Source organism: Mobula hypostoma, chromosome 24 (assembly GCF_963921235.1).
Source record: "Mobula hypostoma chromosome 24, sMobHyp1.1, whole genome shotgun sequence".
Classification (NCBI taxonomy): domain Eukaryota; kingdom Metazoa; phylum Chordata; class Chondrichthyes; order Myliobatiformes; family Myliobatidae; genus Mobula; species Mobula hypostoma.
This window is the reverse complement of record NC_086120.1, coordinates 33,635,530-33,650,711: the sequence shown is the minus strand read 5'-3', so window position 1 is coordinate 33,650,711 and position 15,182 is coordinate 33,635,530. Positions and strand designations below refer to the sequence as shown.

The following is a 15,182-nucleotide window of genomic DNA, read 5'->3' as shown; positions in this document are numbered from 1 at the left end:
ATCTGTGGATAGACCTCAAAAGAGCAGTGCATGCAAGACAGCCCAAAAATCTCACAGAACTAGAAGCCTTTTGCAAGGAAAAATGGGCGAAAATCCCCCAAACAAGAATTGAAAGACTCTTAGCTGGCTACAGAAAGCGTTTACAAGCTGTGGTACTTGCCAAAGAGGGTGTTACTAAGTACAGGTGTCCCCCACTTTTCGAACGTTCGCTTTACGAGACCTCACTGTTACGAAAGACCTACATTAGTTCCCTGTTTTTGCTAACAGAAGGTGTTTTCACTGTTACGAAAAAAGGCAGCGCGCGAAAAAAAATCAGCGCACGCCCTGAGCAGCCGCTCCTCCCGGGATTCAGCATTTCTCGCCAGCATTGCTTAAACACCGTGCCTGTGAGCATCTGTGCTTTATGTCGAGTTATTTTGAGCATCCGTTTGCAAGATGAGTTCTAAGGTATCAGAAAAGCCTGAAAGAGCTCGTAAGGGTGTTACACTTAGCGTAAAACTAGACATAGTTAAGCGTTTCGATCGTGGTGAACAAGTAAGGACAAAGTGAGTTTGGCTTGTGGAAGTTGACGAATATGATGTTGAAGAGGTTTTGGCATCCCATGACCAAGAACTGATAAGATGAAGAGCTGATGCAATTGGAAGAGGAAAGGATAACAATTAAAACCGAATGCAGTAAATGATCGGATCGAAAGTGAAGTTGTCCAGGAACTGAATGTGAAGCAACTGTGTGAGATTTTCGCTGCAATGATAAAGTACGACTTTAACTTTGAAAGGGTACGTTGGTTTAGGGCATATTTGCAGGATGGTTTGAGTGCTTACAAAGAACTGCATGATCTGAAAATGCGCGAGGCTAATCAGTCAAGCAAGCCTTCCACATCAGCCACAGCAGATGACGAACCTTGATCTTCGACATCGAGGCAGACATACCAGAAGATGACCTGCCTGCCCTGATGGACGATGAGATGACACCTTAATGTCCCACCACCCCAACCTCCGGGCCGCGGACAGATACATTGTCGCGGAGAATGCAGCGGTAGCCGGGAGGCACACAGCACATCGTTAAGAAAAAAGCCTAAATAAAAAAGCTAATTAATTAGGTGCCGCCCGGCACGTAAATGTCGGCCCAGATCAGAGGCGACGCAATCGGCAATCTAATTAATTAATCACCTAATTAATTAGCATGTTTATTTTGGCTTTTTTCTTAAAGATGTGTTGGGTGCGTCCCAGGCACTGCTGGGCCCCTGCATTCTTCGCGGATCAGTATCGGGTCGCTGCCCGGAGGGTGGGGAGTCACTGCACCACCCTGACCTCCGACGACTCAGCCTAACACACCATCAGTGTGCTCGGCGCTGTCCCAATTCTGGTAAGTGAAACTACACTGTACATACATTATTTCTACTTTATATCGGCGTGTATTTTTACGTGTTATTTGGTATGATTTGGCAGCTTCATAGCTTAAAGGTTACTGGAGAGCGCTTGCGCTGTGTTTCTGCCAAGAGCACTTGCGTGAGATTTTCGCTACCGAGAACAGTGCAGCAATGATTGTGGAAAAGTATTTCTACTTTATATCAGACATCCCACCCTGCAAAAACTCATTTCAGGGAGGTAGCACCATCAATTTGCGGGAGACTTCCGGGAGATGTGGGATGTTTGCAATAGAGTAGCTCTTTAGCAGCTAGCCAGCTAGTTTAAATAACGTTAGCTAAGCTAATGAATGAATGACACCTGTTAAACTCACCTCAACATGTCTTTTACAGTTTTAACCCACCATGGGCAATAGAAAAGTCACTGTTGCAAACAGTGTAGCGAGAAACACTGTCATTATTTCGACCCCTATTAGGCAGGAGTACACTTTAGTGTAGTCTGGGGTGACGTTCGTTTTATATTTTTTTTGGAACACTCTGCCACTCTGACGTTTTTTTTGGAACTCTCTCGCTCTTGCTCTCTCTCACGCGCTCTTTCACGCTCGCTCTCAAAAAAACCAATTTCCAGGACATTGTATATAATTTGCAGGCATCAGGGAGCCACTATTACTTTGCGGGAGACTCCCGGAACTTCCGGGAGAGATGGGATGTCTGTTATATAGGCTGTGTATTTATCATATCATTCCTGCTTTTACTAGATGTTACTGTTATTTTAGGTTTTATATGTTATTTGGCATGATTTGGTAGGTTATTTTTGGGTCTGCAAACGCTCACAAATTTTTCCCATACAAGTTAATGGTAATTGCTTCTTCGCTTTACGACATTCCTGTTTACAAACCGTTTCATAGGAACACTCTACCTTCGGATGGCGGGGGAAACCTGTACTGACCATGCAGGGTGCCCAAACTTTTGCTTCGGGCCCTTTTCCTTTTTTGTTATTTTGAAACTGTAAAAGATGGAAATAAAAAAGTAACCTTGCTTAAAATATTAAAGAAATGTGTCATCTTTAACTTTATGCCTTTTGGAAATCAGGTCATCTTTTACTCGTTTAGCTATTCGCAGTAACGGACATTTTGACCAGGGGTGCCCAAACTTTTGCATGCCACTGTACACCATGGTGAACAGCTGCAGCCCTAGATCTGGTTCCTGAAGTAACTCCGTCACTAGCTGCAACCTGCAAATAGATCCATTTATTTCTTCCGTTTCCTGTCTACCAAACAGCTCCTCCTCGAATTCCATGTGCTAACCTCTTATGCGAGAACTACAGAGAGCTTTCTTGGAAGTCCAAACATGACATGCTCACTGTTCATTAACCCCCATGGGATTCCACTGTATCTGTGGCTCGATTTCCCTTTTGGAAATGCATATTGACTGTCCAACACACTCACTATTTTCCACGTGCTCTGCTATTATGTTCTTTATAATGGACTCTGGTATTTCCCCCCTACTACTGATGACAAGGTAACTAGCCTGATTCCTTGTTTTCTCTTTACCTCTTGTATGTTCGAGCATCCATAGGAATTCAGAATATGACCAGCAACACATCTATTATTTTTGGGGTAACATCGTTAAACTACAGATTATCGGGCCCTTCATGTAGTGCTTAAAGCAGATTTCATTTTTCTTGGTCCCTTTTGCCCATGTTCTCCCCTACCCATTCCAAATTTAAGAATCTGTGACCACCCTAAATGTCCTTTCTAAAATAACCCCAGTCTAAGCCTAGTTCAACTGCAGTCAATCACAATAGTACAAGTCCGTTCTAGTTCCAGAAAGGATTGTGTTTCATGAAAAGGAACCCCTTTACCCCATACTACTCTTTTACCTACATCTAAGCTATTCACTCCAGAGCCAATTTATACATGACCCAATTCGTAATCAAAAACAAATATTAAAATTTATCACATTTAAAATCTTAACATATCACAAAATGATTATCCTTTTAATATCTCATTAACCAAGCAACAGCAGAAATACTACTATTTAAATATAAAACTCTAAATGACTTATTCATTCTACAAATTACTTAAACAATCTCTACAAGCATCACTAGGTTTGAAGAAACTTCAGATCCACTTCTGTTCACAATAGTTACTGCAACACCCTGGGGCAAGGTTTCACTGCTAATGTAATGGTCTTTCTGTAGAAGTAGTGTTCTAGGTTATAGTTAGAGTTTATGGGTGCTTTGGAATGTGAGCCGACCAATGAAGTGACTGTGTTTTTCGGTTGTGTGCCTGACACCGGTGTGAGCTGGGTCTTTTTGTTCAGTGGGAGATGAAGAAAGACGATGCTGGAGAGAACTGGTAGTAGGTTATGACCCAGTGGGAGACCTGTTTGTTCGAGATGGATTGTGAGTGACGTTCGGAAGGTGGCGTGTGCTTTCATGCAGACCAAGGGCCCAGCAAGTGAGTGAGAGAAGTTCAAGATGAGCTCCAACTTCTGCACATTTGACTATTTAATTAGAATGGGCCCTCTGTGGTTTTTTTCCTTTCCTTTCTTTACTAACCCTTTAGTAACATTCATGAATATAATTCCTTTAATCGTATGCAGTGTGCTGTCTATTGTTTCTTGGCACTGAGTTGTAACAGGGTAGCAAATGACACAGTATCCACACAAACCAGGGTCTGGGGTGGGAGAGCCGTCTCAATCTCATGGGTTTGGGGGGACAGAGTGCGTATTCCCTAGACTTACGCAGCCAAGGAAACCCGGTGGTTTCATTACTACCCCTTAACAATCAGGCTCAAGGTGCATCCAGAACCAATGGCCTCACTTTAAAGATTTTATCTTGTTATTTCAGGCTCTCATTATTTATTGCTATTTATTTATATTTGCATCGTTTCTAGTTCATTGATCCTGTCTAAGCTTACCGTTCAATAGATTTCCTAAGTATGCCACAGGAAAAAGAATTTCACTGTTGTATGTGGTGACATACATGTACTCTGATAATAAATCTTATTTTGAACTTTGCTCCAATAGAGATTATATAATATTATTGCATTACAATGTTAAGCTTTGGACAGACTATTGAGGCTGATTTATACTTGTGCGTACTAGTTTACGCCGTAGCCTATGCAAGTGGGATATGCTGTTGTGAGCATTTATACTTGTGCGTTGGTGTGTCTGCGTTGCTCTGCAATTCACTGCCAAAACACTAGTTGGCGGTGGGGTTTCTATGCCACTATGTTGAGTTTCTTCGTGTTGAAACTCAAACTTCAAACAATGGCGACTGAAACTGAAGGAGGGTAAATTTTCTGTACTTGTCCGGCCACTGAGAGACATGGACGAGGAAATGCATTTCAAATATTTTCGGATGTCAGCAGGTAGATTTGACGATTTGGTTCATCGACTCCAACCATTTATTTCGCATCAGTGTACGCACTGTATACTCAGAGACTGGCTATCACCATTCGAGTTTTGGCTTCAGGTGGAAGTCAACAGGCCGTAGCAGCTAGCTACAAACTGGTGTCAAGCACAGGGTCCTCCAAAATTTCGGAGGTCTGTAAAGCTTTATGGAAAGCATTGCAGCCAGAGTTCTCTCCCTGCCCTTCAGTCGCCCAATGGGAAGTTATTGCAGCTTAGGAGGAAATGCGATGCTACCAAGCGGACCAATCGTAAGTGTTGCGGTCTGCGTCGCCGCGACGCGTAGTTACATTTTTGGGGAGGTGCGCGTCAGGCTACGGCATAGGGTACGGTGTAGGGTACGCGGCTACAGCGTCGATTTGACGCACAAGTATAAATTGGCCTTTACACAGCACATTCTTCCATCTCCCATTTTAGATTTCAAGAAAGGTTTGAAAGCCCAAGGCCAAGGCAATTTTTTTACTACTCCAATTTTAAATATTCTGCACTCCGTCCCTTAGCCCTTCAGCACAGTTTCTTAATTACATGATTCTGAAAAAAAACCCACACAAAACAATTTTTTAGCAAATACAGTGCCCATAAAAAGTATTTACCCCACCCTACCCAGAAGTTTTAGGCCAACTGGTTTTAGACATATTATTAGTTAAATGGAGATCTGTTTTTGGAGACCTGTGTGCAGTAAAGGTGCTTCACTTGAGTGTAGTAAAAATCCACCTGTATCTGGAAGGGCCAGCTGCTGGTGAGTTAGTATCCTGGCAAAATCTACACCATGAAGACAAAAGAACACTCCAAGCAACTCCGCAAAAAGGTTATTGAAAAACACGTCAGGAGATGGATACAACAAAATTTGCAAGTCACTGAAATATCCCTTGGAGTACAGTTAAGTCAATCATCATGAAATGGAAAGAATATGGCACAGCTGTAAATCTGCCTGGAGCAGGCCATCCTCAAAAACTGAGTGACTGTGCAAGAAGAGGTCTAGGAAGGGAGGCCAGCAAGAGACCTATGACAACTCTGAAGGAGTTACAAGCTTCAGTGTTTAAGATGGGAGAGACTGTACACGCACAACTGTTGCCCGAGTGCTTCAGCAATTGCAGCTTTATGGGAGAGTAGCAAAGAGAAAGTCACTGTTTTGAAAAAAACTCACATGAAATTTCAGCTAGAGTTTGCCCAGAAGATATGTGGGAGACTTTGAAGTCAGTCAGTTAGAAGGTTCTATGGTTTGATGAAACCAAAACTGAGCTTTTTGGCCAGACTAAACGTCATGTTTGGCGGAAGCCAAACACCGCACATCATCAAAACACACCATCCCTACCATGAAGCATGGTGGTGGCTGCATCATGCTGTGGGGATGCTTCACTGCAGCAGGCCCTGGAAGGCTTGTGAAGGTAGAGGGTAAAATGAATACAGCAAAATACAGGGAAATCCTGGAGGAAAACCAGATGGATTGCGCAAGAGAACTGCGATTTGGGAGATAATTTGTTTTCCAGCAAGATAATAGCCCCAGGCATAAAGCCAAAGCTACAGAGGAATGGCTTAAAAACAAAGTTAATGTCCTGGAGTGGCCAGGTCAGAGTCCAGATCTGAATACAATTGAGAATTTGTGGCTGGACTCGAAAAGGGCTAGTCACTCACAATCCCCATGCAATCTTACAGAGCTTGAGTAATTTCTTAAAAAATGGGGAAAAGTTGCAGTGTCCAGATGTGCAAAGCTAATAGAGACCCATCCACACAGATTCAAGGCTGTAATTGCTAAAGGTCCATCTACTAAATACTGACCTATAATTATGCAATCAATTATTTTGTGACCTATAATTATGCAATCAATTATTTGTAATTAATTTTAGATCACTTTGTAGAGATCCGTTTTCACCTTTTACATAAAAGGGTCTTTTCTGTTGATCAGTGTCAGAAAAAAAACAAATTAAAGCCACTGTAATTCAATCTGGTAAAACAAAACATGAAAACTTCTGGGGGGGGGGGGAAATACTTTTTATAGACACTGTAAATCAACTTTGGGAGTCTTATAGGCAGTTCTGGGAAAAAAAATCCTCATTTAGTGTTTTAACAATGTTTTACCCAAGTACCAAGGAGTGAAAATATTAGGCAAGAAAAATGTAGGCAATTTACATATTCTAACAATTTGCAAAATCCATTTACTAAGTATGTTTACACAGGTAGACCAAGTGACAGAGACAAAATGATGTTTTCAACACCTGGTATACCATGATTATGAGCACAAATCGTAAGGCAATCGGTAACTTAATGACACTACTTAAAATATTGCAGAAGTTACTTACTCTTGCAGGCCACAGTCGATCATGCCATCTGCAAAAGATGAATTCAAAGTCACTCATTGCTTATACTTTTAGCAGAACACTGCATGTCCAGGCAAAGGCTTGTTCCATCAAATGCTGCAAAAATAGACACAAACATTAAATAGGATGGTTCCACAATACTAACCCATTAAGATCCTAATTCAATAGAATTAAACACAAACATGTATACCGATACACAAGACAAATACTGTAAATTTAATTTAGTTACTTTGGCACAACATTGGGGCCAAAGGCCCTGTTCCCCGTGACGTACTGGTCTACACTCTACAACTTGGATAACATTTCAAAGCCACTCTCACTGGGAAAAAGAGATTTGGACTTTATTCTCTGGAGAGTAAGAGAATGAAGGCAAGTTTGATAGATATACACACAACTATGAGAGGTATAGATAGGGTAAATGCAAGCAGGCTTTTTCCACTGAGGTTGGGTGAGACTAGAACTGGAGGTCATGGGTTAAGGGAGAAAGGTGAAATACTTAGAGGGAACCTGAGGGGGAACAACTTCATTCAGAGTGGTGTGTGTGGAACAAGCTGCTAATTGGGGGCAGCTGTTTAACTGGGCCAAAACATACTGGTCCCGATGTGCCCCAATTAACTGGAATCCATTGTATTTACTGCTGCAAAACAAATCTCACAACACAGTCAGCGATAATAAACCTGACTCTGATTTTAAAGGTACTGGTAAGCCAGCTTCTTGATCTACTATAATTCTTCTAATAAGAAACTCAAATCATGCTGTTGTCAAGGATTTTCAGAATCCAGACCTACTGATGAAACAGTGATACACACAAAACGCTGGTGGAATGCAGCAGACCAGGCAGCATCTATAGGAAGAAGTAGAGTCGATGTTTCCGGCCGAGACCCTTCGTCAGGACCGACAAATAGTCTTGGCCTGAAACGTCGACTGCACTTCTTGCTATAGATGCTGCCTGGCCTGCTGCATTCCACCAGCATTTTGTGTGCGTTAGAGTGGATTTCTTTCTGGGTAGATGATTTGTTTACACTTAACTGACTTTGGCCACCAGACTTCTATTTTAACTGTTTGACAAAGGACTGTGGATTGAGTCCACCGCAATGGGCTTCCTAAAAGGTGTGAATACCAGATACTTCTGGTAGTTTGACCTGATACTGTAGTTTCGAAGGCGGTATCACCTATACCTTATAAATATTAATTGTATTAATTGTCTTCTATGTTAGCACGGGAAATGCCAAATAAATGTATCGTAGACTTAACTTACATTCCTAAAGGCTGTAGATACCAACCCAGACATGTTGGCGTCAGAAGGAAAAGGATGAAATCCGAAAGTGTGATGTTGTATGTAGCTTCAATAGGAAAAAACAGTGATTTACTTCTAGTCAGGATAGTGAGCAACTTCAGGTTTTCTATACCCTGTTGCCTATAAATTTCTTGCAGGGAGAGGTTACTGATTTGGAAATGCTGTTGGATTACCTTGCCAAATAACTACAATGGAGTTTGAAAAAAAAAGTGCACACTACAACCAAGAGTGCTGGTGGTGATGTGCATGCTAATTCATCACCCAGCTTTGTCCTGAATGGTGTTAAGGTCCTTGAGCTTTTGAAGCACAGCACACACCCAAGATTGGGGAGAGCTGGTGGATGGGCTCTAAGGTATCAGGTAGCAAGTCACTCAGAAAAAGGATACCCAAACTTGATCTGCCCTTGTACTCAAGCCATTTATGTGGCCAGTTCAGTTGTGCTTCTGGTCAATGGTGATGGTGGGGAACTTGGTTAATAATCCTATCAAGAATAGAGGATTAAACTTCTTTCTTGCTAGAGATGGTCATGGCTTATTAGCACAGGCAACACGTTACCTTGGTCTTGTTGCGGGCTAGCAAGGATTACTTCCCATTTGCTGTATTGAAAGCCAAGCTTAACATTACGTAATCATTGGCAAACATTTCCATTTCTGACTTTATGTTGGAAGGAAAACCATTGATGAAGCAGTTAAGATAGGCTTAGGATACTGCCCCAAAATATTGCAGAAATGTTCTACAGTTGGGATGCCCAATCTCCAACAATCATGTTCTTTTGTGCAAGGCAGGACTTCAAACACTAAAGTGCTTTCCCTTAATGTCACTGACTTTTGTTTTACCAAAGTTGTGCAACTGGACCTGGTTGAAAGCTGCCTGGGAGCCAGAGGCTGTTGCTTTTACCTCTCGTCTGGGATTCAGTTCTTTGGACCACGTGTAAGCAAGTTAATAAATGAAAATTGTCTAATTTTGCCAAGGACTGAATGGCAATTAACGAATGAAATTTATCTTGGAGTTGGTTTTGGTGAGCATAGAGCACCAAATGGAACCAAAAAACTATACGAGAAACTATACAAAAGCCAGAATAGGTGACAAACTGGCCTATTGGGCCACTGCCAACTGTTGGAAAGGCACTTTAAAATTAATTCCAATCCGTTGCATTGCCTCCAATGATCCTGCAAATTTATTGATTTCAATTATATATCCTGCTCTAAGTTACAACTAATCAATTTCCATTACTGTTTAGGAGGAACAATTCAGATCATAATAAATTCAGTGTATAACATTGGTTGTGCTGCCAAGAGTCTAAACTTAGTTGTGTTGTTTACTATAAATCACTTAACACAAGTAGCATCAACTTTAAAAAAATACATTCAAAGTTCTTGGGTTTGTAAGGAGTAATGTCAAATCATTAACAAAATACCAGTGTACACTGATCTTGCATAAATTGCTTTCATAACACAAGCCAAGAGTTATGGTTCAGGTTTTATGAAGATTGTTGCAATAGTCAGGATAATAATAGGCATCTGTTGGTCTCATGAGACCATGGATTTGCACTTTGGAAGGTTTCCAGGGCGCAGGCCTAGGAAAGGTTGTATGGAAGATCCGCACTTGCCCATGTTGCAAGTCTCCCCTCTCCATGCCACCGATGTTGTCCAAGGGAAGGGCATTAGGACTCATACAGCTTGGCACCGGTGTTGTCACACAGCAATGTGTGGTTACGTGCCTTGCTCAAGGGCACAACACGCTGCCTCAGCCAAGGCTCGAACTAGCGACGTTCAAATCACTAGACGAAAATCTTAACCACCTGGCCACGCGCTAACAGAGTCAGGATAACTACAAAACTATTCAGTGAAAAAAGTGAGGGAAAAAAATTGGCTTTCGTGCAATGCCCATTATTTTTTACTATTAGTCCAAATTTTCAGTGATAGAAGATAACACTTATTTTGATGCTGATATGATCTTTTTTGCTTGTCTCAAAGGTAGACACCTGCCAATAATCTGCATTTACAGACATTCCTCACGAACTGACAATTTTATTCATTGACACAGGAAAATAAGGGTGGGCTATACAACTGTGCAGCGCAGTGGGACAAGCACACTTCATTTAAAGACTGTGAATGTGCATCTTTTTTTAGTTACTGCAGGAACAAAATTGATAGATCTCAACAAAAAAATAATGATCATAACAGTATGATTGGTGGGTCTCAACGGAGATGTGGGCATCACCAGGTAGGGATTAGCTCCTGTAACATTGGCTAATACCTTGCAGAGATACAAGTAAACAAATGGTCAACTACCTTCATGAAAGGACAGAATTAGGCATCAGCGAAACAGCAGAAAAAAAAACCAAGATCAATGAAAAATTTTAAATATTCAATTTTCTGAACTTTAGAAGAATCAACTTAACACAGCTGCACATTCAATCGAGTGGATGTAATAATGTGGTAATGCTTCAAAAAAAAAGGGAAACCACAGTAAAAGTCAAAGCAACTCTTACAAAACAGGATTTCACACCTGTTGCTTTTTTTTGATAATTGTGACTATATATTCTGTATTATAACATTTGATACTACAATTTCTTTGCCCTGCCATTCATTTTTGTAGCATCAGGATTTACCTGCAGGTTAATTCAGCCAAATTAGGTACTGCTGCTGAACAATTATTTGACATTTACCTCAAATTATATCTGTGGACCAAACAGAATTTATTAAAAACTGTTATTCATCTTTTAATATTAGGAGACTAATGAATATTGTTTATACCCCCTCATTTAACACTCTGGAATGTACTATTTCATTAGATGCTGAGAAAGCCTTTGATAGAGTTGAATGGCCTTATTTATTTAGTGTGTTCGAGAAATTTAATTTTAGTCCGATATTTATATCCTGGATTAAATTGTTATAATGGCGGTGCTGGCTTGAAGGGCCAAATGGCCTACTCCTGCACCTATTGTCTATCATACCCCTGTAGCTTCGGTTTGTACTAATAATCAAAGATCTCCCTTTTCTCGTCTATCTCGCGGTACTAGGCAAGGATGCCGTCTTAGTCCTTTATTATTTAATATTGGCCTTGAACCTTTAGCAATTGCTATCCTGACTTGCCCAACATTTTTGGTATTACCCGTGGAAATGAAATACATAAATTATCACTATATGCAGATGATTTGTTATTATATATCTCTAATCCGGAGAAGTCAATTCCTGTTATTTTGGCTTTGTTGGCTCAATTTAGTAATTTTTCTGGTTAAAAATTAAACCTTAATAAGTGAATTATTTCCCCTAAATAAGCAGTTTCTTATTTATGGATGTCTACTATTTAAATTGGTTACTGACTCTTTTACATATTTAGGGATTATAATTACGAAAAAGTATAAAGATTTATTTAAAGCTAATTTTTTTTTTTACCTTTAATTGATCAGATTAAACTTTTGTTTACTAAATGGTCACCAATGTCTTTGTCTTTGATCGGTCAGATCAATGCTATTAAGATGATTATTTTGCCTAAATTTCTATATGTATTTCAATCGGTTCCAATTTTCATTCCAAAATCTTTTTCTGATAATGTTGACTCAAAAATTTCTTCATATATATGGCAGAACAAAAACCCTACGTATAAAGCATTTACAGAAATCTAAAAAAGGGGGGGGGGGTTAGCACTCCCGAATTTTAGATTTTATTACTGGGCAATTAATATTCGATACTTAAAATTTTGGTTACGAGACTTGGATGCAACTTCAAGTCCACATTGGGTAAACCTTCAATGTAATTCATTACGAGGGTTTTCTTTGGGTTCGGTTTTAGGGACTTCGCTTCCTTTCATTCTTTCTAAACTGTATAAACAAATGAATAATCCAATAGTTAAGCATACTTTACGTATATGGTTCCAATTTCGAAAATTTTTGGGGTTGAACCAATTTATTTTAGCAAGTCCTATTATAGCTAATTCCTTTTTTCAACCTTCCACTATGGATCAAGCTTATTTAGATTGGAAAAAAAATCAAAGGTATAGTACGATTTCGTGATTTATTTTTGGATAATTGTTTTATGTCCTTTGATCAACTATCTAATAAATATAATTTACCTAGATCTCACTTTTTTTTTAAGATATCTACAGGATAGAAACTTTTTAATTACTGTTTCTCCTAATTTTCCACACTTACATCCAATGGATATTTTGGAAAAAATTTTAGATTTAAATCTCGCTCAGAAAGGTGTTGTAGCAATTATTTATGATATAATAATGAATTTACGTCCTGATGTATCTAATAAAATTAAAACTGATTGGGAAAGGGAACTTAAGATTATTGTACCGATTGAAAAATGGGAAAAAATTCTTCAATTAGTTAATTCATCGTCTATATGTGCTAAACATGCGTTGATACAGTTTAAAGTAGTGCACAGGCCTCATATGTCTAAAGATAAATTATCTCGTTATTACTCTTATATAAATCCTATATGTGACAGATGTCACTCTGAGATAGCTTCTTTAACTCACATGTTTTGGTCATGTACTTTGTTGAAAAAATATTGGAAAGAGGTTTTTGATATTATTTCATCAAAGTTGCTGGTGAACGCAGCAGGCCAGGCAGCATCTATAGGAAGAGGCGCAGTCGACGTTTCAGGCCGAGACCCTTCGTCAGGACTAACTGAAGGAAGAGTGAGTAAGGGATTTGAAAGCTGGAGGGGGAGGGGGAGATGCAAAATGATAGGAGAAGACAGGAGGGGGAGGGATGGAGCCGAGAGCTGGACAGGTGATAGGCAGAAGGGGATACGAGAGGATCATGGGACAGGAGGTCGGGGAAGAAAGACGGGGGGGGGTGACCCAGAGGATGGGCAAGAGGTATATTCAGAGGGACAGAGGGAGAAAAAGGAGAGTGAGAGAAAGAATGTGTGCATAAAAAAGAGTAACAGATGGGGTATGAGGGGGAGGTGGGGCCTAGCGGAAGTTAGAGAAGTCAATGTTCATGCCATCAGGTTGGAGGCTACCCATACGGAATATAAGGTGTTGTTCCTCCAACCTGAGTGTGGCTTCATCTTTACAGTAGAGGAGGCCGTGGATAGACATGTCAGAATGGGAATGGGATGTGGAATTAAAATGTGTGGCCACTGGGAGATCCTGCTTTCTCTGGCGGACAGAGCGTAGATGTTCAGCAAAGCGGTCTCCCAGTCTGCGTCGGGTCTCACCAATATATAAAAGGCCACATCGGGAGCACCGGACGCAGTATATCACCCCAGTCGACTCACAGGTGAAGTGATGCCTCACCTGGAAGGACTGTTTGGGGCCCTGAATGGTGGTAAGGGAGGAAGTGTAAGGGCATGTGTAGCACTTGTTCCGCTTACATGGATAAGTGCCAGGAGGGAGATTAGTGGGGAGGGATGGGGGGGACGAATGGACAAGGGAGTTGTGTAGGGAGCGATCCCTGCGGAATGCAGAGAGAGGGGGGGAGGGAAAGATATGCTTAGTGGTGGGATCCCGTTGGAGGTGGCCCCACTAGGAATAGGGTTCCCCTGGTTCTCACCTACCACCCCACCAGCCTCCGGGTCCAACATATTATTCTCCGTAACTTCCGCCACCTCCAACCAGTTTGGTATGTGTAGGGGTATCTGAACGACTATATCCATTTTGTAAGGGGAATTGTGAGTTAGTTGGTGGACTGGGCAGGAACAGTCACAGACTGTTCCTGTTTGAGCGATTAACTGAGTAAGCCCCAGGGGCTTCGAATAAAGAGTTTGTACTTATACGGTCTCTGAACGAGTTTATCCGGATTCGACTTCCACGGGGATCTGCACGGGCCCCAGCTACCCTTGTCTTTTGTTGGCCATGTGGAACAGTCTTTGTTCCAAACCTACTCTAGCACCCTTTCCGTGCCACATGGACAGCTGGATTGCTGATGCTTCTTGAACTTATGTGGAACTATTCAATGTTATCATCTTTGCCACCAATACCCAGTCCACGAATTCACTCGAACTTTTCCTAGTACTTCCTTTTCTGGATCTCTCTCCATCTCAGGACCAATTAACCGTTGATATCCACTATACATTCCCACAGAGACCTTGACCACCCTGTCCCCTGCAAGGATGCCACCCCACCACACCCCTCACCCCCAGGCTTGCTGTCTAGTATTTCTAGACATGTAGCTTTTCTCTCCCTCTGAGGAACTTTTACATAAAATTACTTCAATTCACACACAGCTACTTTCAAACCCACCCAGGAGAGAAATATGAAAGTTCCTTTGGTCCTCACCTTTTACCCTACTAGCCACCACCTCTTTTACAATTTTTTTACCAGCTCAAATAGGATCTCAGCAGAAATCATCTTCCACTCCCCTCCCACCCCACTTCTTGCCTTACACTGGGTCCACTGTGGTCTGCAAGAGTGTGAATGGATTATTGGAAAATGAAATGATAGGCAAAACTACATTACAGTACTGTAGGGGAAAATTCACCTGAATGCTCTGATTTAAGGCCATAATGCACTCTCACTCTTAAAAAAAAATGCCAGTGTTGCCATTGATGATCAATCTCTAATGATCAATTAAAAAATCTATAATATGCAAATAAAAATCGCCACTCTTTATAATCATTAAAGTTGAAATCTTGTTTTAAAAACTAATTTTCTGATCATTGGTGTGGTATGCAGGTAGATAATTCTCTGTGCAAACGAACTGACAGAACAACATACTTTGCAAACTCAATTTTGATAAATTACTACCCTTACAAAATTAATTTCAAATGTGGATAAATTAGAAAAGGCTGACTTTTGTTCCTCTTTATCAAATAATCAAATC

General features: G+C 40.8%; 1 protein-coding gene across 12 annotated transcripts in view; it reads right to left on the bottom strand.

Moving 5' to 3' along the window:
- The window catches only part of LOC134337418 (PWWP domain-containing DNA repair factor 3A-like), a 74,227-nt gene that overhangs the window by 53,734 nt on the left and 5,311 nt on the right, over positions 1-15,182 (bottom strand). For 3 of the 12 annotated variants that reach the window (XM_063032405.1, XM_063032400.1, XM_063032404.1), the window contains exon 1: positions 7,084-7,196. Coding sequence is in view for 4 of the 12 variants with exons in the window: in XM_063032397.1 (XP_062888467.1) it covers positions 2,286-2,372; positions 7,084-7,140 (144 nt within the window). In the remaining 8 variants the exon portion in view is untranslated. Of the gene's footprint in view, positions 1-2,285; positions 2,373-7,083; positions 7,198-15,182 lie in introns of those variants that run through there. The other 9 variants (XM_063032397.1, XM_063032396.1, XM_063032406.1 and 6 more) reach the window with 6 other exon arrangements.